This window comes from Schistocerca serialis, chromosome 2 (genome assembly GCF_023864345.2).
Source record: "Schistocerca serialis cubense isolate TAMUIC-IGC-003099 chromosome 2, iqSchSeri2.2, whole genome shotgun sequence".
NCBI classification, from domain to species: Eukaryota; Metazoa; Arthropoda; class Insecta; order Orthoptera; family Acrididae; genus Schistocerca; species Schistocerca serialis.
In genome coordinates this window covers 863,502,358-863,529,236 of record NC_064639.1, presented here as the reverse complement: position 1 = coordinate 863,529,236, position 26,879 = coordinate 863,502,358, and the positions used below count along the sequence as shown (strand labels likewise).

Sequence of the window (26,879 nt, the reverse complement as noted above, 5' to 3'; positions counted from 1 at the left end):
AACTTTGACTCAGTCAGAATTGAATGGAACATCAAAAAATGTAATACTAAAATCACCATTATTCTGTAGACAAGTTTCTAGTATACTCAGGTGTAGAAGGTAGTAGTTGAGAATTAATAACTCAATCTGTATATTAAAGAACCTTTCAAATGTTCAGCATGAAGCCATATTTACAGTTTAACTTGTGATGTGAATGTAAAATGACTCGTTCTACATCATTACGATTTATCATGGATCTAACGGACTCACTAACTAACCATGTGCCTCTAATTTGAATTAAATATGGATTTGGAAACAATGTTTTTTGGTGGGGGGCGAGCAGTTTGTTATAATTTGTGATCAGTTTGGTATAGTTATTAAGTGAAGGTGCCCCTTATTTAAAAACCTAGCTTCTTCCAAAAGCCCTTCCTGAAGTTAGGTATGAAATTGCTTAAATGCGTTAATTGATTATAAATGATTGATACTGAGGTGGATGGATACCTTTATCATTAATGTTAATATATGTAAAAATATGTGATAGTCATTTATTCGAAAAAGGATCATTACTTTGAAATATAGCATTTGTCGAAATTAATGTCTTTGTAGTTGTCTAAATCGTCTTTGTAATATTCATCTTCAACATTACTTTCAGTCAAGAGTTACATCAAATCATCAGTTGTTTTATAATGTTTTTCATTGATTAAGATATGGTCATCGTTAAATATAACCTCAGAATCCCCAATATAGTGTCGACCTTTTCTGAAACCTAAACGAAAACTTTATCATTGTGATCACAAGTATAATTCTTTATTATTGGACCATTGTAGGTAGTTAGAGGTAAAATCCTTTTCTATTTTTCTTTTTGTTCTAATATTTTCGGCTTTTATAAAGCTGTGTTCGTCTTTACAGAGATGGACTTTCAGTATGAAATACTCTTTTCTCAAATGAAGACTCTGAAAGTGGTGATGGAATAGGAAACTAACCATAATTTCCTTCATGGTGATAAGGAACCATTCCTCATTAAATTTCTCTATTTTTTCAATTGATTTTAACACATTATCACATAATGCTTCGATGCCTTGTTTAACATGATCAATAGCACCGATAATAGGTTGATCTTCCTTATGTTTTTCATATTCTGTTCTCGACTGTTTTTTCCACTTTGTAAATTCCTTTCTTAATTGTTACATTACTGTCCTATTTCATAGAGATGAAAAACATTAAGAAATTATTTATGTTTATTGTTCACTGTTCAAATTAAACATTTATGTTTATGTTCAGTGTTATGTTTAATGCTTACATTATCTTTAACCTCCTTGTTTAATGTTTATGTTATATTTAACCTTCTTGGTTAATGTTTATGAAATGTTGTATTTTATCTCTGAATTTACCTTCACCTCGTTTCCTAGTTATGTCAATTGTAAAAAGTCAATATTGATCATTGCAACATTTGCTACATATTTCTTTAAAATCGTCATACTTGAACTCACCATCAACAAATTCTGATAGATGTGATTTAAATGTGTGTTATCCTGTCTCAAAATATTTAAAAATTGTAGTGTCTATTTTTTGGTATTTTTGACTAGCTTTGAACTGAATAAAAACAATCTATTGGTTTATTTCTAACTGTAGTAAAATGTTCTCTAATTACATCTTTATTTTCAATAATGAAGTCATCTGAAACATCAACAGAATTATGTTCACATTTATCTAGTTCACATTTATCATCATTATTATCAATGAAAACAGTAATCTGCTCAGTATTCTTATATTCAATTTCTTTACACACTTATATAAATTCCTAATATTTTGGTTGATCCAAACATTTAGAATAAATGAACAAATTACTAACTATTTTCCAGTTAAATTATTCTGGAGCAAGAATATAATTGTCAATCATTCATGTAGTTTTCCTATGACTGAATATTAAATAGCATTTGGTGAAAGCTCATCAGTCATTTATTTAATAATATTTTTATTAATAGTCAGTATATTATTTCAGTTGAGTGATAAATCATCTGTTATCAAGAAAAGATTAACCATACCTATATGATATAGCTTTAGTAATGATGCACTGGTTCATTTTTTATTTGTCTTTTACCTCCAAATATTACATTGAAAAATAATAAACTGTATTGTGACAGAGAAAGAATAGAGACTCCTGTGAGTCAGCTTAGTTTAAAAAACATAGAGAAATTTATTCATTTGAGAAAACCTAACATAATCATTAAAGCTGATAAAGTTTTGAAACCAGCAATCTTTGCAAATGATGTAAAATTATACATAGATATAAAGATAGTATTGAAAGTCTTTACAAATTTAGCAACCAAATTGTTTAAGATAATGGAAAGACTGTTGCTTATGTTGTTCCTTAAACTATTCCATTCGAAATAATTAATATAAATTTTAATCTAGCCAATGGAAAGTTTGTGAAACAAACTGATCATCGAGAAAATGCTGATCGTCGAGAAAATGCTGAACTTGGAGGCAAAATAATTCCTGACCCACATTATTCCAGTGTTTGAAACTACTGAAGGTTCTGAAATTACTGTAACTGATGAGAATGATGATTTGATTGACTTTAATGGTGCTTATCTAACAGCTGTTTTATAAATGTCTTAACAAATTTTATCTTTATAAATGATGAAAAAAGTTTAGAGCTACCAGTTTTACTTGTTCCCTGTGAATGAGAATACTGAAACTAGCCTAAATCTCCCCAGCAAGAACACAGAAATTAGTATAAATATTGGAGGTGACTGAGTTCATCGTAATCATGCTCAGCTGTATATGAACTTCAGTATACTGGTACTAATGGTACAGATTGTCCAAAATATGTTGGAAAATCCAATAAAAATTTAATTGATGACTTAGTTGCAAAGCTGTTTGATGTTATCACAATAAAGAAAGGAAATAATACTATGTGTAGCATGGAATACCCATGCATTTCTTCATCTATCCTTATTCAATTGACTTCAACTCTAGTTCATGAGTTGACCATGAAAGGTGATACCATTAATAATGAAATAATAAAAAGTAAGAAAAACGAAGTAATTTTTCCAAAACATTTGTTTGGTGTTTTTTCAGAGGTTATAAAGAAGTGATTTGGGAAGGCGATTAACAGTAATTTTTACTTGGAGACGAAGTGCTCGAGATATTATTCTTAGAGGGGCTGATAAAAATGATGCTGTGTTGAAGTATGAGATACTTATCCAAAAGAAGGTAAAATTTTTGTAGAATCGATGGAAATGCATGTGCCTGAGGTATTCACTCCAGTTAGAGCAAGAAAGACTAAAAAATACAAATATTCTCATATATTTTTTGAACAACAAACAAAAGATATTGTTGGATTAAGTAGAATCAGAAATTTTGAACTAGATATCAGTAACGATTATAATTATTTGAAATTGATATACCATATTTTGTATTTGTCGTTTTCCAGACAAAAAGAAAAAATAATAAGTTACCTGATTCTTCTTTATCTGATCATGTTAAATTACAAAATATCTATGTAAAAATGGGAGAAATGGAATATTTCCTCACGAACTATGGAATCTAGACCCACCAAATAAATTTTTGAAAGCTTATGATGCTTTCCTTGATTTTAAGAAAGTCACACAATTTATTGGTGATGTTAATGTGATTACATTCAGTTTTATTGAAAATTATTCTATCTGTGTTATAAATCTGTCTATGAGAATGATATGTTAGCCACACAGAAAACTACAATGAAATTAGTTGCAACTTTTAATGATAAAGTTCCAAATGATACGATTGCCTACATACTCATGTGTGGTGCAAAAAATTTAGCATAGGATGCTCAGCATAGAATTTTGAATGAAAATTTTTAATTATATGAACGAATAAAAAATTTAAAGAAGTTTATAGAGCGTTAACTTTAGGCTTATATACGTTCCTGAAACAGTTTAAGAAACTATGAAGAAACAATATCTGAAAAATTTAGTATTCCAATAAGAAGATGATATTTAATTTTTTCACTATATTTTTTTCTGAGTAGCATTTGTTACGTAGATTATGCTGGCAATTTGAATTTTTAGAATCAGCTAACGTTTTTCTGAGACATTAACAATCAATATTTTGCTCTAGCCCCTGGGAGTTATGCAGCCCAACTTACTTTCGTGTACTGTGGGTAGCAGCTTTTCAGTGGTAATGTCCGATTCAAAAATGCAATCAGAATTCAATTATCCTTAAAAATAAAAATATTATGGTAAAAACAATTTTCCAGAAAATACTTCCTGTAAACACACATCTGGGACTTAGAAATTTTTCGAGATAGAAGACTTTAACTTTCGTCACTTAATCTCAAGTCTGTGAAAACCACAAATCCAAAAGGGCTGGGTCATGGAAATGTGCAGAAAATAATTTATTTACACTCAAAATAAACAGACGAAAGTGACTAAATTTGAACCAGTTTAGTCTGTCAAAATACCAACTACACATACAAAACTGCAAACGACTGCCTGTGCTCCTGATTGCCCCAGAACAGGAGTAGGCAGCCCACCCAAGCAATGGCGATCATCAAACATAAAGACTCTGCTGAAGGAGCGCTACAGGTGACAGATGTAGAAGAAGAGCAGCTGTTAGGAAGTCGCTAAAAAGATTTGGAAAAAACCTCGAAGGATGAAAAGCTGAGAAAATAGAGAAGTTGAAAAATTCCCTCTGGGGATTTCTTTCAGATGGAATGAAAAGTTTAGAACTGTTTGATAATGATTTATTATTTTCTTATTTTCACTTTTTACTAATAAAATATTAAATTTTGTGGTTAGGTTGGCTTTGTTCCGTAAAAATCTCCTAGTGCGATCAGGTGACCCACTTACAACTCACACACAACTTGTTGACTGCTATTGACAAGGAATTTCAAATTGATTCTGTATTTCTGTATTTTCAAAAGGCTTTTGACGTATGTGTGCTTAAGAAATATCGTCTCAGTTATGCGACTAGATTCGTGATTTCCTCTCAGAGAGGTCAAAATTTGTAGTAATTGATGGAAAGTCATTGAGTAAAATAAAAGTGATTTCTGGCGTTCCACATGGTAGTGTTATAGGCCCTCTGCTGCTCCTTATGTATATAAATGATTTAGGAGACGATCTAAGCAGCTGTCTTAGGTTGTTTACAGATGATGCTGTCGTTTATCAACAAACTGCAAAAAACATTACAGAAAACGAATTTTGTAGGGAGCAAAAACTGCAGTTGACCCTAATTAATGACAAATGTGAGGTCATCTACAGGAATGTTAAAAGGGATCTTTAAAATTTCGGTTACACGATAAATAAGTCAAATCTAGAGGTGGTAAGTTCAACTAATTACCTAGCAATTAGAATTACAAATAACTTACATTGGAAAGAACACACAGAAAATGTTGTGAGGAAGGCAAACCAAACACTGCTTTTTATTAGCAGGACACTTAGAAAATGTAACAGATCTACTAAAGAGACGGCCTGTAATATGCTTGTCCATCTTCTTTCGCAGTACTGCTGCTTGGTGTAGGATCCTTACCAAATAGGATTAATTGAGTACACCGAGAAAGTGCAGAGAAGGGCTGCACATTTTATATTATCACGAAATAGGGGAGAGAGTGTTACTCAGATGACAGAGGATTTGGGGTACATGTAATTGAAACAAAGGGGCTTTTCTTTGTGGCAGTATCTTCTCACAAAATTTCAGTCACCAACTTTCTTCTCTGAATGCGAAAGTATTTTGTTGACACCGACCCACATAGGGAAAACGACGAAACGACCATTTTGATAAAATAAGGCAAATCAGAGCTGGCACAGAAAGATACAGGTTTTTTTCGCAAGCTTTTCGAGAGTGGAATAATAGAGAACTATTGTGAATGTGGTTCGATAGGCCATCTTCCAGGCACTTGAGTGTGGTTTGCAAAGTGTGAATGTAGATGTAGATATAGAAAAGGATGACTTAGTAATTATTCTGTATGTCACTATCAGTAAGGTGTTCATATCACCATATTACACTACTGGCCATTAAAATTACTACACCAAGAAGAAATGCAGATGATGAACTCGTATTCATTGCGCGGATATATTATACTGGACCTGACATGTGACTACCTTTTCACGCAATTTGGGTGCACAGATCCTGAGAAATCAGTACACCGAACAACCACCTCTGGCCGTAATAACGGCCTTGATACGCCTGGGCATTGAGTCAAACAGAGCTTGGATGGCGTGTACAGTTACAGCTGCCAATGCAGCTTCAACACGATACCACAGTTCATTAAGAGTAGTGACTGGCGTATTGTGACGAGCCAGTTGCTCGGTCACCATTGACCAGACGTTTTCAATTGGCGAGAGATCTGGAGAATGTGCTGGCCAGGGCAGTAATCGATAATTTTCTGTATCCAGAAAGGCCCGTACAGGACCTGCAACATGCGGTCGTGCATTATCCTGCTGAAATGTATGGTTTCGCAAGGATCGATTGAAGGGTAGAGCCACGGGTCGTAACACATCTGAAATGTAACGTCCACTGTTCAAAGTGCTGTCAGTGCCAACAAGAAGTGACCGAGACATGTAACCAATGGCACCTGATACCATCACACTGGGTGATATGCCAGTATGGCGATGACGAATACACGCTTCCAATGTGCGTTCACTGCGACGTCGCTAAACACGGATGCGACCATCATGATGCAGTAAACAGAACCTGGATTCATCCGAAAAAATGACGTTTTGCCATTCGTGCACCCAGGTTCGTCGTGGAGTACACCATCGCAGGCGCTCCTGTCTGTGATCCAGCATCAAGGGTAACTGCAGCCATGGTCTCCGAGCTGATAGTCCATGCTGCTGCAAACGTCGTCGAACTGTTCGTGTAGATGGTTGTTGTCTTGCAAACGTCCCCATCTGTTGACTCAGGGATCGAGACGTGGCTGCACGATCCGTTACAGCCATGCGGATAAGATGCCTGTCATCTCGACTGCTAGTGATACGAGGTCGTTGGGATCCAGCACGGCGATCCGTATTACCCTCCTGAAACCACCGATTCCATATTCTGCTAACAGTCATTGGATGTCAACCTATGCGAGCAACAATGTCGCGATACGATAAACCGCAATCGCGATAGGCTACAATCCGACCTTTATCAAAGTCGGAAACGTTATGGTACGCATTTCTCCTCCTTACACGAGGCATCACAACAACGTTTCACCAGGCAACGCCGGTCGATTGTGTACGAGAAATCGGTTGGAAACTTTCCTCATGTCAGCACGTTGTAAGTGTCGCCACCGGGGCCAACCTTGGGTAAATGCTCTGAAAATCTAATCATTTGCATATCACAGCATCTTCTTCCTGTGGGTTAAATTTCGTGCCTGTAGCATGTCATCTATGTGGTGTAGCAATTCTGATGGCCAGTAGTGTAGATGCTTTATTACAATCTAAAATCGTTTCTCTTGCATTAAGATTACTGATTAAGTGAATGTGTGCTATAGAGCCAAAAGATATTTCACTTTAATTATGTAAAAATGAACCCTGTAGAGTGTAACAATATATGCCATTCTGGGGCAAGTTGTTACATTATGCAAATTAACGACAAATTTAATACAGAGTTTAATAATCTGTAGTCGTAACTGGGACAAATATAGTTTTCTGAAGTTAAAATGATGTGCTTACGTTTGGAATTTGTCCCTCATGTATACATGGTTTGGTTTGAGATATATGAGCTTTCGAAAAAAGTATAACAAGTAGCCCGTGTCTCCTGTAATATTTAGGTAGTTATTAATGCTAGTATTTTAAATCGGTACTTCTAGGTGGAAAGAGACCAACCAGTACGTTTGTAGAGATCTTAGGAAAACTAGAAGGCATCAAATGTATAAGCTGCTTGAGGAGACTGTCACGTACTGGCAGGTGCCCCTACATCCTAGTTCAAGGCCTGTAACTGCACTCCTTTCTTAAAGGACGTCGTATTGTTTTAAAGTTGGTCTCTTCGGTTTGAAAGTGTATGTCAGTGTTTTTAAGAGCATTAGATCAAAATGTAGGGCCACAACTGTTGCAGAAGTTAATTTTGCATGCAAACAACGTAATGGCAGAACTGAAAATTAGTTGGAACACATACTGTATCATAGAAGATATTACAAAACTTTCTTGTAAAAGGGATCATTGTAAAACTCAGTAAAGTGACTTTCGGAACTGTAGAGGTAATATATTTAGGGCACATTGTCAGTCCTACAGGTATTAGACGTGATCCTGAAAAGGTAGAAGCTACGGCAAAGTGTGCATACTTGTGACATAAGAAACAGCTCAAGTGAGTTGTTGGGATGGTATGGTCCTACAGAAGATATTTACCTGTTATGAATATTTGACATCCTGATTTGATAGGACTTCTGCAGCAGAATGCTAATTTGAAGTGGTGTTTCCAAGAGAGTGAAAGTTTATTAAATTAAGGGTTGAGTGATTCAATGTACATGTTTTACATCCAACTGAAATGGAGGACGTATTCAAAACGTCCACTAATGCTTCATGTTATGGTACTGCATGTGAGTTATTCCAAGGAGTGTTTGAAAACCGCATGAATGATCACAGAAGTATTGCTTTTGCTGGTAGTGTGTTAGATAAAGATGACATAATATTCAGTCATAGAGAAAGCGGCTTTGGTTCGTGTGTGGAAAATCATAATTTATACAGACCACAAAGCATTAACATTCTCAAATAATAGTAAGCTATTACTTCGAAGGCTGACGTAATGAATCTTATTTCTGCATAAATTTGATTTCAAGATATCCCTCATGAAAAGTAGCTAAAATATAATGGCCATGGAATTTTCCCGGCAGCTAGTCAGTTTAAAAGAGAAACCCCCTACAGATGAAGGAGGAAGGGGTTTCCAAATGTAGATTATAAAATCGCAGTTGACAAGCACAAACAAAAACCTTACCTGATACCGCTGTGAAGGAACAAGTTACAGACCAATCTTTGAAAGGGTAATAAAGGCTGTGAAAGAGAGAAAGTTACCATGAGAGAAACAAGACCACTGATTACCACATAAGGAAATTCTTTTCTGGAAAAGTAAATTAAATGAAAAGTGGTGGAGGGTATGTGTACTGGGTCGCACTGTTGAATATCTAATAAGACATATTCATGATGGATATGGTAATTTTGGGATAAAGAAATGCTTGACACAAATGAATAAATGTTATTGTTGTAGAAATATGGGTAACTTGGTTAAAGCTAAAATTAGGCAGTACAATATTTGTCAAAGAGTGAAGGGCGTGCTTCTACCATTCATGTTTATATGGTACCAGTTAATCCCTAGATGATTATGAGATTTAATTGTTGTTGATTTATATAGGCCCCTATGAAAAGGGAATGGAGACTAACGTTTATTTTTGTGGTATTAGAATGCTAGTGTAAGTATGTCCGATTGTATCCTCTTCAGGCAGCTACAGCTAATAACATCAGTAGATGTCTCACATCTGACTACTTTGCAATACAGGGCGTTTGGTAATTCCCAAACTTATATAGGGGAGTGACTACATAATGTTTTGACTACGAACACATGTCTGCAAACACACCGTTTCTGATCTACTTCGATTTCAGTTTAGGAATGTAATGCATGCACACCTGCTTCCACTGAAGCTAACTGGTTCTGCATACTTGATCTTCCAATAAAATGTATAGGACCTGTTATTGGAGGCTGTGCCAAGGAATGTTCGTTAGGAAATCAGATTTCAGCATTGAAGAATTAGAGATTTTTAAACATCTATTTCGAAATGATAGCCTAATTCTCAATGAGCAGCTGCAGTTTCGTAATTAAAATTTATTCAACGATATGAAGCCATTACCTGACATTTAATTACAGGTCTCCTCATGCAGTTACCAAAACGTTTTCTTCCATCTAAGTCAACTCATATTTTTCTTTTATTAAGTGGTTTATTGGCTGTATTTCATGTTATATCGTTTTCTCCAGGCTATGTCATTCAGCCCTTTTTGTATTTTCTATAGTGATTTTTTATACTTCAAACTGTACTTCTAAGCTCTGATGTAGACAAAATGTTACTTTATCTGTCACTGTTAAGCAAAATATTGCCTTTTACCTCATGTACTTAATAATGTTCATCACAATATTCATCTGTCTACACTTGAATGTTAATTAGTCAAGTTGTACTTGTGGTTACTAGATGGCACTCTCGGTGAAATGTTGATCTGCCCGCAGTTGTTAATGCAGGTGCCTCAGTCTGAAGCACGAGATATGTGAGCAGCCGATAGTGGCTCACCTTCATGCATTCTTTCTTTAAAAAATTTGTGACTAGAGCCCTTCTGCCTGTTATTTATTTTATACATGACATGTAAGTACTGTCTCTGTCTTGTATTGTTACTCAGTACTTACACTTTCATATAAAAAAATTTCTTTTCCCAATAATTTGTAATTGTGTTATACACCCCTTTAAACATTTAAATTCTGATGAAGGCACTCTTAGAAGTGTTGAAACCTGGTGAAAAGACTAAAAATTGTGACTGAGTGCTCATTTATTTCAACTCTGATTTATAAACCGTCACTGAATCAAGCAGCCATGTTTAAAAATTTGCAATTTTTGCCTGCCCAAGCATCTAAGGTTGCCTCTAAATATAAAGATCTAAAGAAGAAACTATTAAGTACAAGTATGGCCATTCAGTATAATAAGCAATGTGAAAAATGGGACTAGTCCCTACTTATGCGAAAGCCTATATTAATTTTGCTACTTGTAAGAAAGATCCCAAGTTCTTTATGCCTATCATTAAAAATCTCATTTCTGATAATGTTAAAAAGCTGTATGCTAAAAGTGATATTCTGAATGAAGAGGCATATTATCCGTATTTAGAACTCACAAATATCTTTCATATTAATTATAATTTCAGCCTGGACTATTTATGGATACAGATTGATAAATATTTAGAAATTTGCAAACAAGGCATAATGCTCAAGCATGAAAAGAAACTTTTTGTCTGTTTCCTGGTGGAAAATGTCCTCAAAATACATTTTAGAAAAGCAGTCACATATTTTATGAAAGAATTCTAAATAAAACTAACATTACTTTTACACAGAATGAAACTGTCCTGCTTGAAAAAGAGCTGAAGTACAATGTCACGCCCAACTTGTCAGACAAAAAAATGATAGAAAAAATGCTTGTCGATCTAAAAATTGGTCTTGATTGTAAAAAAATAGCTAATTCCTGTCAAACTAAAATTGGGTATGATGTAGCTAACGTTCCCAGTAAAAATACAGCCACTCTTCATAATATTGTGCATAACGACAGAAAACTGGTTAATTTCTTTAATAATAACCTTAAAGAAGCAGATGTTCTAATAACTAAGTCTGACAAAGGTTGCTCTTTAATTATTGCCTACAAGTCTGAGTATATTTCCAAAACCTTAGATTTTTTTAGGGAAAATAATATTTCGGAACTGCATGAGGATCTGACTCCAGAACTACGAAAGGAAGTGTGGTCAGCCATGAATAACCCAAAATCTAATCAAACCTTTTCAGAAGAAAATGCTTACTAATATGGACCCTCAGCCTCCAAACTTCGGTCAATTTAAAATACACAAACCTAACCATCCGATACGGCTGATATCTAATTGTATGAATAGCGCATACCATGATTTGACGAAATTTCTACATGAAACTCTGAAAAAATCGTTCATTTTCGAGAACAATTATTCCATCCCCAATAGTCAAGCCTTAGTCCATAAAATAAAAGATTTAGAATGCAGTTCAGACACCAAGTTATTTTCATTAGGCATCAAAAATCTTTGTACTAATGTCCCTGCAGAGGAAGTACAATCGTAGAAAAAAATTAAGTCATTTTTAAAAAAAGATTTTTCATATGAACAAAACACTTATTTCATGAATCTCATCACAGTCGTAGTCAAGCACAACTATTTTGAATTTAATGTCGTACTAGCAATCCGATGGTCTCGCTACGGGAAATCTTTTAGCTGGTATTCTTGCCGATATTTTCATCAACTCTCTAGAAGATAAGTTTTTCAACTGTTTTTCAGTTACAGCACTAGGCATTCTCTCCTACTTAAGATATGTTGATGATATTTTAGTCATCTGCAAGGGACCTGCTGACAGCATTGAGCGTATTTTTAATCTCTTCAATGAACTTTATGAGAAAAGTCTTTCACCATAGAACTTGAAAACGAGGCCCACGAATTAAACTTTCTTGACTTGACGCTTATAATGGAAGAAAATAAAACCACATTCAATATTTTTCGTAAAGAAACATATACTGATCAGATCGTAAATGCGTCTTCTATGCATCCAAAATCTCACAAAGCATATTGTTCCACTCTGCTATTCACCGAGCTCCTTCTATTTCACTTTCGAAAGAAAAATTCATCGATGAAATAAAATTACTCAAAATGATAGCAGTTAATAACGAGTGTGAATCTGGCATCCTAAAAAAGGAAACTGTTAAGAGAGTTACTACGCTCGGCAGTTCTATCATTGATGATGATGGTGATGTCCCATACTCCGAGGAGCGTGGATGACTATGCGGGAGGCCCTCACCGCCGACTAGGCAAGGTCCTAGCGGAGGTGGTTTGCCATTGACTTCCTTCGACCGTAATGGGGATGAATGATGATGATGAAGACGACACACCAACACCCAGTCATCTCGACACAGGAAAAATCCCTGACCCTGCCAAGAATCGAACCTGAGATCCCGTGCGCGGGAAGCGAGAATGCTACTGTGAGACCACGAAATGCGCATTCTACCATTGAATGTAACCCAAAAAATATTTTTCTGTTCCTTTCTTGGGGCCCATCTCCTATCAGATCCAACGCCCTCTTCGTAATAAATACAACTGCAACATTGCCTTTTCTACCAATAACAATATGACAAAAAACTTCGTTTGTAAGTTAAAGCTGTAATTATCAGCATTAAAGTCCCAGGACAAAATGGATACGAGGAATATTAATTCATTCAAAGAAAAAGAGATAAAAACTTCTTCTACAGAAAAAACTAAATAATATAACACTAACAGTTATCTGACAGTGACAGATGTTCAAGTAACTAATAAATAAATAGGTACATAATTTAGGAGGATTGTATATGTATATAGGGTGGTCCATTGATAGTGACCAGGCCAAATATCTCAAGAAATAAGCGTCAAACGAAAAACCTGCAAAGAACGAAACTTGTCAAGCATGAAGGGGGAAACCAGATGGCGCTATGGTTGGCCCACTAGATGGCGCTTTCATAAGTGAAACGGATATCAAATGCGTATTTTTAAAGAGGAAACCCCATATTTTATTACATATTCGTGTAATATGTAAAGAAATATCAATGTTTTAGTTGGACCACTTGTATACATTCAGACTGAATTTAATATGCAAGTGAAAGTCTGTTTTGTATTGAAAGTATATTGGGTTTAAATACTGCTTGCCACCAGGAACCTTACGTCCACTATAAAGTATATACAGTATTTTTACCTGTTTATTTTTCCTTTGACCTCATATCCTCTAAACTGGTGGGGAGAGACATGTCTATATATTGGGGATGTCAAATTAAACAAGTTTCAGCCATCAGTTTTCAATCTTATTTTATTTGGCAACCGGTTCCAGCGTTTTAATGCGCCATCTATAAGAAGATGGACTTACAGAGACTGTCTATATATAGTTTTAGTAGTGACGCCGGTGGCAGGGTCAGGGTGTATTTTATGTGATAGTCTTTTAGAATTAAGTTGGCAGCAATGGAGCAACATGGCTGATGTTAGTTATTGTGGAACTTACAAATTGTTATGTCTGTGAACTGTGTTTCCTAACAAACCAAGTCTTCTGAATTAATGCTTCTATCTCTTAATTAATGAGTGGAACATAGTACCTTTAGCACACGTCAATCCTGCTGTGATCAATCTTTTGGAAAGGACTGTAGCTAACATAGATTAGATTAGATTAGATTCAGCTTTCGATCCATAGACCCAAAAAAAGGATTATTCCTATCGGTGTGGAACATGTCAGATAGTGTACCACAAAAACACAAAACATTTGAATGTAATTCTTACTACCCTATTCATTTGTGAGGACATTGTCGAAATAAGTGAATACAATGCTGTAAACTGGAACAGCAAATATTTAGAGAATTAACACCTGTCACAATGAGACATTGTTATGCACTATTAATAGTATTCATCATAATCAATCAGATCCATTGTATGAATTTGTGATTATATATATTTATTGGGGCTCATATTCTGATTGATTTTAGGCTTCTGGAGATAGGTTAAGCCACTAAGTGAAATGTGTGAAGGCACGGAAAGAATTCATGACAGTACATATTAATATAACCACTTTTATATAAAATAGTAGCTAAATGAAGTGTTTATTATTTGTGTACTAGTTTGCATTAATCAACTTTCAGTTTATATCTAAGTTTCATTTATAAGAAAATAATTATTGTATTTAGTTTGATCTAAGTCTCTGTAAGTAACAGAACGTAAGTATATGGCTGGATTCCACCAATATGGCATAACACTGGGAAGGGGGATGCACTGATAGCTTGGTATTATAGTATGCACTGCCTCAGAGATGGGAACACGATATGTGGCAAGGAACATTTGCCACATAAATGTTAATAAAGTTCAATTTTTAATACATAGTGTTAAATACTGTAGGTCGTCACGTTCTCCTACTTTGTCCCATGTACGAGTGGGAGCAGATACAAGGGCAAAACGAATTTCCTACACAGGTATTGCTCTCAGAAGATTGGCCAACATCACCGCTTGGCCAGAGGCACCGTCATTGCGGATGGTGCCTACGGTCGTTATTTGTGACATAATTTGTTGTAATGAAATAAAGTGGCTTGTAATAACATTCAGTTGAGTTTATCTTCAGCCACGATAACGTGAAGTCATACAACGTTGTACATTGGATGTATGTGGTATACTGTTGTGTATTCACTGAAGATAATAACTCTATGCCAAAAGATTAGTGATTTCATACTTTTGCAACTCCATATTTAACAGGTGTGCCTATTTTGGAAAGGAGCACTGTCAAACGTATCATATAAAACACATCATTAAAAATTATATGATATAGCAAATATCTGTGACTGTCACAAACTAAAATAACTGAATTCCTACTTTAGAACTGACATTATTGTGAAAGGGAGATAGCCCAAAGTGAAATAGTAGGATAAGAACGGTGATGATAATCCTAATACAAAAATATTTCTGAAAGGAAGTAAATTAAGAAAAAAAGATACGATCTGTGTAAAAAATGTAATGGCAGAACATTAGTGTCTTTAATACACAGGTACAATACCACAGCAACTAAAATTCATTGCCTCTAAAATTACGACAGATGGCGAATCCTTAAGACAGCATTTGTCCTTAAATACTGATTGAAGAGATTTCGCCACGTGTCAGTGTGAAAGAGACAATGCATTCTAGAAAAAAATATTGGGATCGACGAATGATGGTTCGTGGACGTCTTCAATCGATAGATAATCATATAGGTTGGCTTGACTCCATGATAAATCTGAATTAAAAGCTGTTACAGTTGTCTTGGGATAACGACGAACATAAGAGAGTAAGGACTTGAAAGAGCAGTTGAACGGAATGGACAGTGTCTTGAAAGGAAGGCATAAGATGAACATCAACAAAAGCAAAACAAGGATAATGGAATGTAGTCGAATTAAGTCAGGTGACACCGAGGGGATTATATTAGGAAATAAGACACTTAAAGTAGTAAATGAGTTTTGCTCTTTGGGGAGCAAAATAACTGATGATGGTCGAGGTAGAGAGGATATAAAATGTAGACTGGTAATGGCTAGGAAAGAGTTTCTGAAGGATGGAAATTTGTTAACATCGAGTATAGATTTAAGTGTCAGGAAGTCGTTTCTGAAAGTATTTGTATGGAGTATAGCCATGTATGGAAGTGAAACATGGACGATAAATTGTTTGGACAAGAAGAGAATAGAAGCTTTCGAAATGTGGTGCTACAGAAGCTTGCTGAAGATTAGATGGGTAGATCACATATCAAATGATGAGGTACTGAACAGAACCGGAGAGAAGAGAAATTTGTGGCACAACTTGACTAGAAGAAGGGATCGGTTGGTAGGACATGTTCTGAGGCATGAAGGGATCACCAATTTAGTATTGGAGGGCAGTGTGGAGGGTAAATGTCGTAGAATGACACCAAGAGATGAATAAACTAAACGGATTCAGAAGGATGTAGGTTGCAGTAGGTACTGGGAGATGAAGAAGCTTGAACAGGATATAGTAGCATGGAGAGCTGTATCAAACAAGTCTCTGGACTGAAGACCACAACAACAACAAGACAGTAATATCACGTGTGAAAGGTCAGTGTTTATTTCACTGTTTACATGCTGCCATCTTTCAGTTCTCACGAATGTTTGCTTCTTTATTTCTTGTTGTTGTTGTCATGGTTTACAATGTTCATTTGAATTAGGACAACACTGTTAACAGCAACTGATTTTTTCACAATCAATCAAACACCCATTACAAGCATTTAAAATTACAAGGTATGACTACCAGTGACTTCGTAGTCGATAACAAGTAAAACAAAATCACTACCGAAAATTGAATACTTTGGGTCAATATTACTTACTTTGACGGGAGGCTTTCTAGTGATGTGAGAAACTAGGAAATTCATAGCAATATCCTCACAATTCGTATATTCATCCACTTTGTCTCTTATTGCCTGAGGTAGCCAATACGTGTAAAGGTATGAGTAGTATTTGTGAAAAAATGCGGCACCTATAAATAAACAATTTATAACAAGTATGGTGAAATGATATGTGGTCGTCAGTAACAACCACTAAACACATTAACAAGCAACAAAGAATATGGTAAGTAACAGAGATGATTATCAAGAAACTGAAATAAAAAGTTTGTAAGTTAGACATCTAAAGGAAAATACTTGGTGTCTTACACTTATCTGGGGCACAAAAACAGGGTCTCCTATGAGTTAAGTAATTACATTTGCTTGTTCTTCTTTCTCCAAATGATACATAGTTTACAGTGTAACTTTTTGTTCGCTTTGAGGTTCTTAGAAACGCTGAACTACCTCAGCTGGACAAGAGCGGAGAAGAAAGCGTCAGGTCTCGCTAAGGGATCATTCTAGGAGCTTTTCCCCCAATGTTACAGAAAATAGACAAAAAGCTTACATCACACTAGTCACAGAAGGATTTGACTACATCTCCTCCAGAACGCGTCTTCATTTCATTAACGTCTGTGCTTCTTGTTCAGTTTCATTGCGGAAGCACAATGAGAAACTGTAGCGCTTTGCTTCTGAAGAAAAACAAGTAGCCAAAGGAGATAACAGTAAAAGATTGCCCCCTTACAAAGCACACAGTTGTTGTCTGTTTCTTAATTTTGTTGCAAGGGTAGACAACTATGCATTCAGACTGCAGTTGGTGCAGCAAGAACCTTAGGAAGTAGATTCAGTATAGAGGGAGACATCATGATACGCGTGGCAATGAAGTGTCCTCTACAAAAGAACGGTTCATGGGTGCTGGCGCAAAAGTTCATCTAAGGAATTTTGTGAACAAGAATATCTACACAATTTGTGGATGTACTATGTGAAAGGAAATTGATTAAACATCTCAGTATTCTCAGAAAATTACAGAATTATGTGCTTTAACATCACAAAACGTTGTTGGACCATACTTCTTTCAATGGAAATATTTACCAGTGGAGTGATTCTGGGTATTGCACCAAAAACTGAACTGGGAATATTCCACGAGTCAATACCTGAACTACCTGCAGCAACATTTTGGTAAGAAACCAATTTGTTGTAGTACATGTTGTTGGTGCACAAGTTATCAGATTTCTGTATGCCTCCTAGCTTCTCACAGTATCCACAGCTGACTTCACCATATACAGGACATACTGCTGTCCAGGTAACAAAATCAGACAGATGTAGTGGCATTGGATTCAGCGAGACATTGCCACCTACAATGAAATATGATTGTTTCCATTATGATGGATAAAGTGAGGTATAAACCAACGTAGTCCTTCAGTATCAGTTGCTTACTTGCAGGTATTAGTGAGTGCCTAGCCTGTAGATTTATTAATGTCGTTGACACATAACGAATTGGAAAATGTCACTTTTAATGCCCAAAATTAATAATGCAGGTAATAAAATTAAATACACTATGGGAAATAGATAAAAACGAATCGAAGTTTGTTATAAAGGAAAAGAGCTTAATAATAAATGATAGCAGTTAGGTAGCCAACATACTTAATAATCACTACCTACAAGTATCTCTGAAAACTGGTATGGACAGCTCAAGAGATAAAGCAATAAAATACAAGCAAAATGTTACACCAATGTCATATATAAATGATTAACTGTGTTTTCCATCAGTACTTGGCGAAACATGATAATAATATATCAATCAAATATACTAGGAATTTTTCCCCTTTTTAATTTTATATATATATATATATATATATATATATATATATATATATATATATATATTATTAACTCCATTAAAAGCTGCTGTCAGAGAACTTTCCTATAAAGGTACCAGGACAGATATTAACTAGCATTTTACCTCTGGCTCAGCTCATCTGCACACAACAGTAAACCATTTACATAACAAATTTGGTTGAAATTGTTTCCATTGTGTATCTCTTCAGACAGTAAATCCAGTTAACTCCAGAGCCTTTAACAAATCGAAGCCGCATGTGTGAAACAGCCTCAGACTTCTGATTACTTTATAAATGAGTTTACATGTTACATATTTGACCTTGAATATGTAAGCAAAAAAGAGATTAGAAGAGGTTTGAAACTATAATGGAAGTTTGTTGGAAGTCACTAAGTGCTCCCATTATCAAACATTGGGTGGGTGTAGTCTGCATAATATGTGTCCCACTTTAAAGTAAACTGGTTTCTCATGGTTCTCAATGTTCACGATGTCATAATTACTGAACTATGTGTCACAGAATCATACACTTTTGCAGGTACATTCGGTGGTTTATGTGGCTGCTGTGTGGGATATGTCTTGCAAACAGTTAGTAGTAAAGAAGTAATAAATTAAAACGTCCTGCCTAATGTAACACTTTTACTGCATGAACTGAGAAAACGTAGTACGAGATAAGGAATATTTAACATACATACATGGATACAGGTATATGTATACATCAGATACATTGCAACATCTCTCTCTGTCCCTCTCCACGTCACCCCTCTCTCTAACCTCCCCCTCCCAAATCTGTCAGCACACCTTCTCCTCAGTCTTCTCTCTGTCCACCTCCTCCTTGCCTAGTCTCTGTCCATGTCCTCCTCCTTTCTCTCTCCCTGTTTCCTTCTCCTAATGCTCTCTGTCCATCTTATCCTCTCCCCACACACTGTCAGTTTCCTCATCCCCATAGTCTCTCTCCATCACCATACTCTGTCTATGTCCATTTCCTCATACGCCATTTTTGTGCCCACATCCTTTTCCTCCCTCTCGCTCTGTCTGTCTCCAGTGTCATCCAATTTTCATTCTCACCCCACACAAATGGGGAGGTGGCGGAGGGGGGGGTGATTCGTACCGCAGAACTTTTTTGAGACAATACATAGTATTTGTACCAAATTTGGCTGAAATCGATCCAGTTTCGAATTTTTACAATTCATCATCATATTTTCACTGCTTACCTCTTTGCTGAAGGCGTGGGAAAAGATGGTTCATGCTAAAATTGTAACACAGCTATCTCTGAACAAAATACTTAGTCTGTCTCAATTTGGATTTTAAAGGGGTTTCTCCATAGAAAATGTCACTTCTCAGTTCACAAATTATATTATACAAAATTTAATCGAGGAGCTACTGCGACCTAGTCTTATTGGTGACTCGTTAAAAGCTTTTGATTGTGCAGTTCACTCTATTGCCCTATACGAAGCTTAAATATTATGACATTCAGTGTTCTTTTTCTAAAAGAATATTTGAGTGAACTCTCACACTAGATATAATACAGCGACAATTAATGAAGTTTTCAGCATAGCTGATTATTTATTTCACTATAAAACTACATTGTAATTAACATTAGGTAGCATTATAACAGTTTCAAAACTGACATCAAGTCATGACTGCTGTAGGCGTCAAGCCTTCCTACTTTACTGTTGGTATCAGTAGCAAGATGACTGCATTTCATATAGCAAGAGCATAAGTGACCCATAGGCTGAAACAACTGGAGTGAAGGACCAAGAAATTTAATGAACATCAGACTGCTGACTGTAGCAGGATGCAGCGGAAACCCACGTTCACATTCCTTAGTAAATATGGGAACACATTTCACTGCTTTGAGAAGAGGAATGGAGGATGCTGGCATTTTCTTCTCCGTAAAATGATTTCGAACCCCTATAAGCATCCATCTCTCTGGAAGACGAAAACGCTGACACAGGGTTTTTATACTTGTTTCACCATATGTTACTCCAGGATTTTCAGGCCAAGCAGGTGACTCCAATGCTTCCGCACATTCAGAGATAGTAATATATTCTGTTTGCAGAAGATCGCCATCCATCCACTGTTTACACTATCATAAAACTGCTGGGCTCAAGACTCTTCTTTTGTGTTCGCCTTTCCAGCGTTATTCTACTGAAGCTCAACTCTTCTGCTGGGATTAACAGAAATGTGCACCACTGCTCATTTTCCGTTATTCGAACACCAACATCACATTTCTGATCTTCCGTTGGGCAGAATGCAATGTCGTGTTCCGTGACTCTAGATCGAAGCTTACGTCTATAATTCTTGGTCTTCACACGTTAGAGCTACGTCTACAATGAAATCAACTTAAGTGATGCACATGAATAAATGTTCGTACATATCTCGGTCAATTGAAGTTCTGCTTTGATCGTCTTTTGCAGGTGTGAAGTGAGCAACAAAAACTATAAACTGCAAACACTCACACAACCAACAAGAAGGCAACTATATGTGAATAAGCAAGTGCGCCGTGTCCCTTGTGTCGGCGCACTCACTGAAGAAGAATGTAGACTCGCTCTCTGGCTGCCAGCGATTAAACTGTCGCTGTCGGTTCGCTGCTGCTTCGAAACGTTCTAAACAGTTAAATATCTCGCTTTTACCATCAAAGACTGTCCTGGTAGCGTTCATATAGCAATGATCAACATGAAAATATGTACACTATGTGACCAAAAGTATCCGGACACCTGGCTGAAAATGACTTACAAGTTCTTGGCGTCCTCCATCAGTAATGTTGAAATTTAATATGGTGTTGCCACTCTCAGCCTTGATGACATCTTCCACTCTAACAGGCATACGTTCACTCTAGTGCTGGAAGGTTTCTTGGGGAATGGCAACCCATTCTTCATGGAGTGCTGCACTGAGGGGAGGTATCGATGTCGATTGGTGAGGCATGGCACGAAGTCAGAGTTTCAAAACGTCCCATAAGTGTTCTATTGGATTCAGGTCAGGACTCTGTGCAGGCTAGTCCATTAAAGGGACGTTATCGTTGTGTAACCACTCCGCCACACGCCGTGAATTGTGAACAGGTGCTCCGTCGTGTTGAATGATGCAATCGCCATCCCCGAATTGATCTTCAACAGTGGGAAGCAAGAAGGTGCTTAAAACATCAATGTAGGCCTGTGCTGTGATAGTGCCACCAAAACAACAATGGATGCAAGCCCCCTTCATGAAAAACACGACCACACCGCAACGCCACAGCCTCCGAATTTTACTGTTGGCACTACACACGCTGGCAGATGACGTTTCACCGGGTATTCACCATAACCCATAACCTGCCATCGGATGGCCACAAGGTGTACCGTAATTCGTCATTCCACACAACGTTTTTCCACTGTTCAATCGTCCAGTGTTTACGCTCCTAACACCAAGCGAGGCGTCGTTTGGCAATTACCGACCTGATGTCTGGCTTATGAGCAGCCACTCGAACATAAAATCCAAGTTTTCTCACCTTCCGCCTAACTGTCATAGTACTTGAAGTGGATCCTAATGCAGTTTGGAATTCCTGTGTGGTGGCCTGGATACATGTCTGCCTATTACACATTACGACCCTCTTCAACTGTCGGCAGTCTCTGTCAGTCAGCAGACGAGTTCGGCCTGTACGCTTTTGTGCTGTACGTGTCCCTTCACGTTTCCACTTCACTATCATGTTGGAAACAGTGGATCTAGGGATGTTTAGGAGTGTGAAAATCTCACGCACAGACGTGTGACACAAGTGACCCCCAATCACCTGACCACGTTCGAAGTCCGTGAGTTCCGCGGAGATGTTTTTGGGGGTGCCCGTATACTTTTGATTACATAGTGTAATACATTCAATGAACATCTGTGAAATAAATCGTTGGCAAACTTTAGTTTCTCTAACATTGTAAAGGAGTTACTTTGCGGACAGAAACGTTTATGGGAAGTCACTCCCCAGCGTTTCCCCAGAAGATAAGAACTGATGTTATTGAAGACCTTGACGGTAACAGGCTTTCATCCTACCCTACGTAAATTAAGTAGAGAGTCACATTAAGACTTAACGTGTGTACACAGTGACATAAATTACCAAGAAATCGGAATGACTCGTGTAGGAACCAGTGTGGCTTCGTCACATCAGGGCCCAGATAATCATTCTACAAAATGTATTCTTCGGAACATCGGACGAAGGCGTTTATTTTGTCCAGATCAGGCTTTGTTGTTTCAAGAGTTATGAGAAACTATATACAATCACATTTAGTGTTTCTTTACAGTTCTCGGATTTAACAATCCAAAAAATGAAATGCATAACAATTTCATTCATATTCCCCACGTTTCTCGTCAGACTACTGAGTCATAGTGTAAGCCAGTAAGATGAGTATTAATATGCGTGAAAATTAAATGTTTCAAGAGTGTGAGACAATTGAACAAAATAACGAACAATAAGAACTGTATAGTGGTGCACGTCCTTCTCCCCTCCCTCAAAATATTCAAATGTGTGTGAAATCTTTTGGGACTTAACTACTAATGTCATCAGTCCCTAAGCTTACACAGTACTTAACCTAAATTATCCTACGGACAAACACACACACCCATGCCCGAGGGAGGACTCGAACGTCCACCGGGACTCCCTCCCCCCATCCCCCCTCCCTCCCTCCCCCCCTCTCAACACACAGAGCCCACAGTCAATGGAATTGGGAGATGTCGGCGCCTGTCCACCCTGCTCCAGCACACGAATTATAGGCATGCATAACCTTACGCCTCTTTATTCGCCTCACTGTTTCATAGTGCCGTGGCAGTATGCACTTAACACACACAGAAAGTTGCACATATATAAACGCCTCCCCGTAGTACAAATATGATGACAGAAGCCAGGTGTTGGAAACACATACTGATTGAGTTAGGATTACCAGAACATAATTCGGTGTGACTGAGAGCAAAACAACTTTAAATGTGTTTCAGCGAGTTTTTGTAGTGACCAGTGTTATAACAAATGTCGAAAATTAGCACAATGGTCGACAGCTCACTGCCAATATCAGCTATCAGGACGCTCCTTGTTGGACGGAAAATCTGTGGCGTATTCTCTCTCTCTCTCTCTCTCTCTCCCTCTCTGTGTGTGTGTGTGTGTGTGTGTGTGGCTGCTACTAGGAGTCTTGTTACTAATTCCTCCTCTGAGTCGGCAATTATGGAATGTGCTTAAGTTTTCGTGTATCCCTAGTGAAAGAAGTCAAACGAGATGCAGGTCTTGCAGTTCCCTCCTTGTGTAGTGCTCCTTGTTAGGTATCGTGATGGTCACCCAGGCAACAAAGCTGTTTACTGGCTCAATATCAACGCCAAAAACTCACAACTGTACGTTCCTCAAATCAACTTTGGTGTAGTGATGCCTGAAGGAGGTACGGATTGCTTTTTTTTTTTTTTTTTTTCGTCACGGGCACACTTACGAATCCTTAGTGTTAACTTAATGCATGTTTCCTGCGCCTGATTGCTTAACGAAACGTATTTCTTGTTGGTTCACTTGTGTTACAAGAAAATACTGATGCCTTTTCTGGTGTAGCCTCTCCTCTACAGAGAAGATGGATATTATTATTTACACTTGTCATATTATGTAAATTGGAGGGTGGAGAAAGGAAAGGAGAGGGAAGGAACTGTTGATGTCAGCTGGATCTGAACTTTATACGGAATCAGCGGCGACAGTTGGGTTAAGCGCTGCTCCACACAGACACAGTGGTTATCGCAATTGCGCGGCGACATGGGCATGCCTGTCGGGCGACCCACATCGTCACCTAGCTTGCAGCTATGATAAACACTGTGCCCAGGTGGAGAATTGCTTAACGCAACTGCCTACTAGGCAGGATTTAACCCACATGCCTAGTAAACAGGAGACACCGGGCTCGAATCCTGGTGTAGCACGCATTTTCACTCGCCGCCGCTGATTCCACATGAAGTCGCCATGCAGCTGAGATCACTAGTCCCTTCCCTTTTCTTTCCTCTGTCCACCTTTCACCTTCAATTTACATAATACGTATCACAGGTGCTGATTCCAAGTGTGGTCAGTCATATACTAGCTAGACATAATCTTGTAACTGTGGCATGTTTACCACCAACCCCTCACCCCTGCTGCATTTACTGGCTACATGTGTTTATAGTCATCAAATTAAGGTCATATTTAAACACAATCAGTTACATTAGCTCGTTTCTCTTAACTGCTCTCTTAGACTAATGCTGCTTACCTGTCAGAACCATAGAGATTTCACAGGAGGGGTAGGGATTGTACACCCATGCACTACGACTCCGATCCCAGGCGTGGTAACGTGAAGGAAAGCCGACTATCCGGTCTCTTTGTTCCCTCCACACTCTAAGTCGTGTAATAAAAAGACTTCCATCAATAATTACAGTAACCACATAACGAACAGCTATGTACAAGCATCAACAGATGCTCCCAGTATGCAAATACACGAAACTTAAATAGCTAAAAAGAAATATATTTACAGGAATATAGCTCTTATCACAGAAAGCTTAAACAAACTCAGTAATAAAAGAAAAATGCAAAAATATCACACACTTTCCAATTTATTCCCCGTACTGTCATCACCAACTGCGTTAAAGTAAGGACACTATTATTCTGAAAGCTTAGGAATTACTGTATGTTGTTAAACCTGCCCCCACCCTTTCATTTCTTCTCTTCATATCTAAAGCTTTGTTAACCAAAACGCTGTGTCTCTGAAGACAGGTCAGTTTTCATCTTTCGCTATATTTCTGTCTGCTTGTCAGCACTTATGGTTTGTTAGTGATGATTCGTGGTAATATGGGGTGCCTGAAAGCTATTCACTGAAATTAATACGGAATCAAGAGAACATAAAAACAAATGTATTTCCTTATGGTGCATATTATCCCTTGAGGTTTTCCTTTTATTCATCAGACATGTTTCGCTGAAGTTTCAGCATCATCAGTGTTTTTTTTGTTATTTTCTGTAGAACAAGGAAAATGCTTTTAACTATTTATACACATACAAATTAAGACAGTTTTTAGACAGTATTTACATATTTCAATAACAAACAAAATATGTAAATACTGTCTTGAAATCTCAAATTTATATACGTACAAGCAGTAAAAAGCGTTTTTCCTGTTTTATAGAAGATAATAAAAGCTCACTGATGTTGCTGAAACTTCAGAGAAACACGTCAGGGAAATAAAAAGAAAACTAAAAATTGTATTTTGTTCAAGGTGGACCCTCTCCACATACAAATCATATTATCCCTGATGACTATTTATAATGCTAGGAGCGATTTTCGCAGAAGGTAGTTTCGGTAGGACTGACGAGGACATCGAAAAAGTCATTGAATGGCAGCCCGTTATGTATTATTTAGAAATAATGCAGGGAGTGCTACAGACATGACACATGAACTGGTGTGGCAATAATTAAAACAAAGTCATTTCTCCCTGCATCAGGATCTTCTCATGAAATTTGAATCACCATCTTCTCCTCGGAGACAGAAAACATTTTTTTGGCGCCTACCTACATAGGGAGAAACGATCATCATAGTAAAATATGAGAAATAAGAGCTCACATGGTAAGATTTAGGTGTTTCTTTTCCCTGCACGGTGTTTGAGAGTGGAACGGTAGAGAAGCAGCTTAAAGGTGGCTCAATGAACTCTCTGCTAGGCACATAGTCGTGAAGTGCAGAGTAATCACGTAGGTGTAGACGTAGCATGCTAATTACTGCAGTGGCATTCACAGAAACTGGTTCGAGCGCACCCATTGGCCTGTGTGCACGTGGTATGTCATCAGACCATTGATTGACGTGCCTCTTCGAAGGCTCCTGGCACGTCCGCAGTGGTACCAGCAGCGATGGCAGTCCTAGCGACGAGGTCTCCTCCTGTTTCCACAACGGTTTCGTGCAGCAACTGTTTCATATGTCTACAGAGGAAGCAATCCAAAGCCTTTCCTGTGTACAGGACCTCGGCCAGATGTATGATGTACAGGGCAGGCTGTAGTAAAAATCAGTATGCGAACTGAATGGGTAGGGCAAAATCTTCAGGTGCTATTGCTACGAAGCACTGAAGATGGAAAGGATGAAGTTGCTGGTCACATAACAGCTTCGACACAAGACTATGTCTGACGCCGAGGACGTGTGCAATACGTCGTGTACTTGTTGACGGAGTATCTTCAACACGTCCCAGAATCTCTTTTTCCATTTCGGGAGTTGGCACTGTTTGGTTCTGACCCGTATTTGCATACTTGCACGGATAGTGCCAATTTGAAGTAGCAGGCGATGCAGCCGATCGCATGTCTGGTGTTGTGGAAGCCTCGTTTCGGAAAGCGCTCTCGATACTCTCTGACTGCCGCTCGTCCGCTTTCATTCACAGAGCAGCATCCGAGATACATGTCGGCCATTTCGACGTACCTAAAATACCCCGTGTTCACTGTTGTTCACTGCAGGTTTGTATGTCAGTACACATTCCTAGTTAGCTACACCAACACAATAGATAACGTCAGCACCACTGACCA

The 26,879-nt window shown here is 37.5% G+C and overlaps 1 protein-coding gene across 1 annotated transcript in view; it reads right to left on the bottom strand.

Annotated features, from left to right (window-relative positions):
* Positions 1-26,879, bottom strand: part of LOC126458169 (exostosin-3-like) — a 258,000-nt gene that overhangs the window by 17,187 nt on the left and 213,934 nt on the right. The window contains exons 9-10 of the mRNA XM_050095036.1: positions 24,601-24,725; positions 16,558-16,706 (exon numbers count right to left, since the gene is read on the bottom strand). Coding sequence (XP_049950993.1) covers positions 16,558-16,706; positions 24,601-24,725 — 274 coding nt within the window. The remainder of the gene's footprint in view (positions 1-16,557; positions 16,707-24,600; positions 24,726-26,879) is intronic.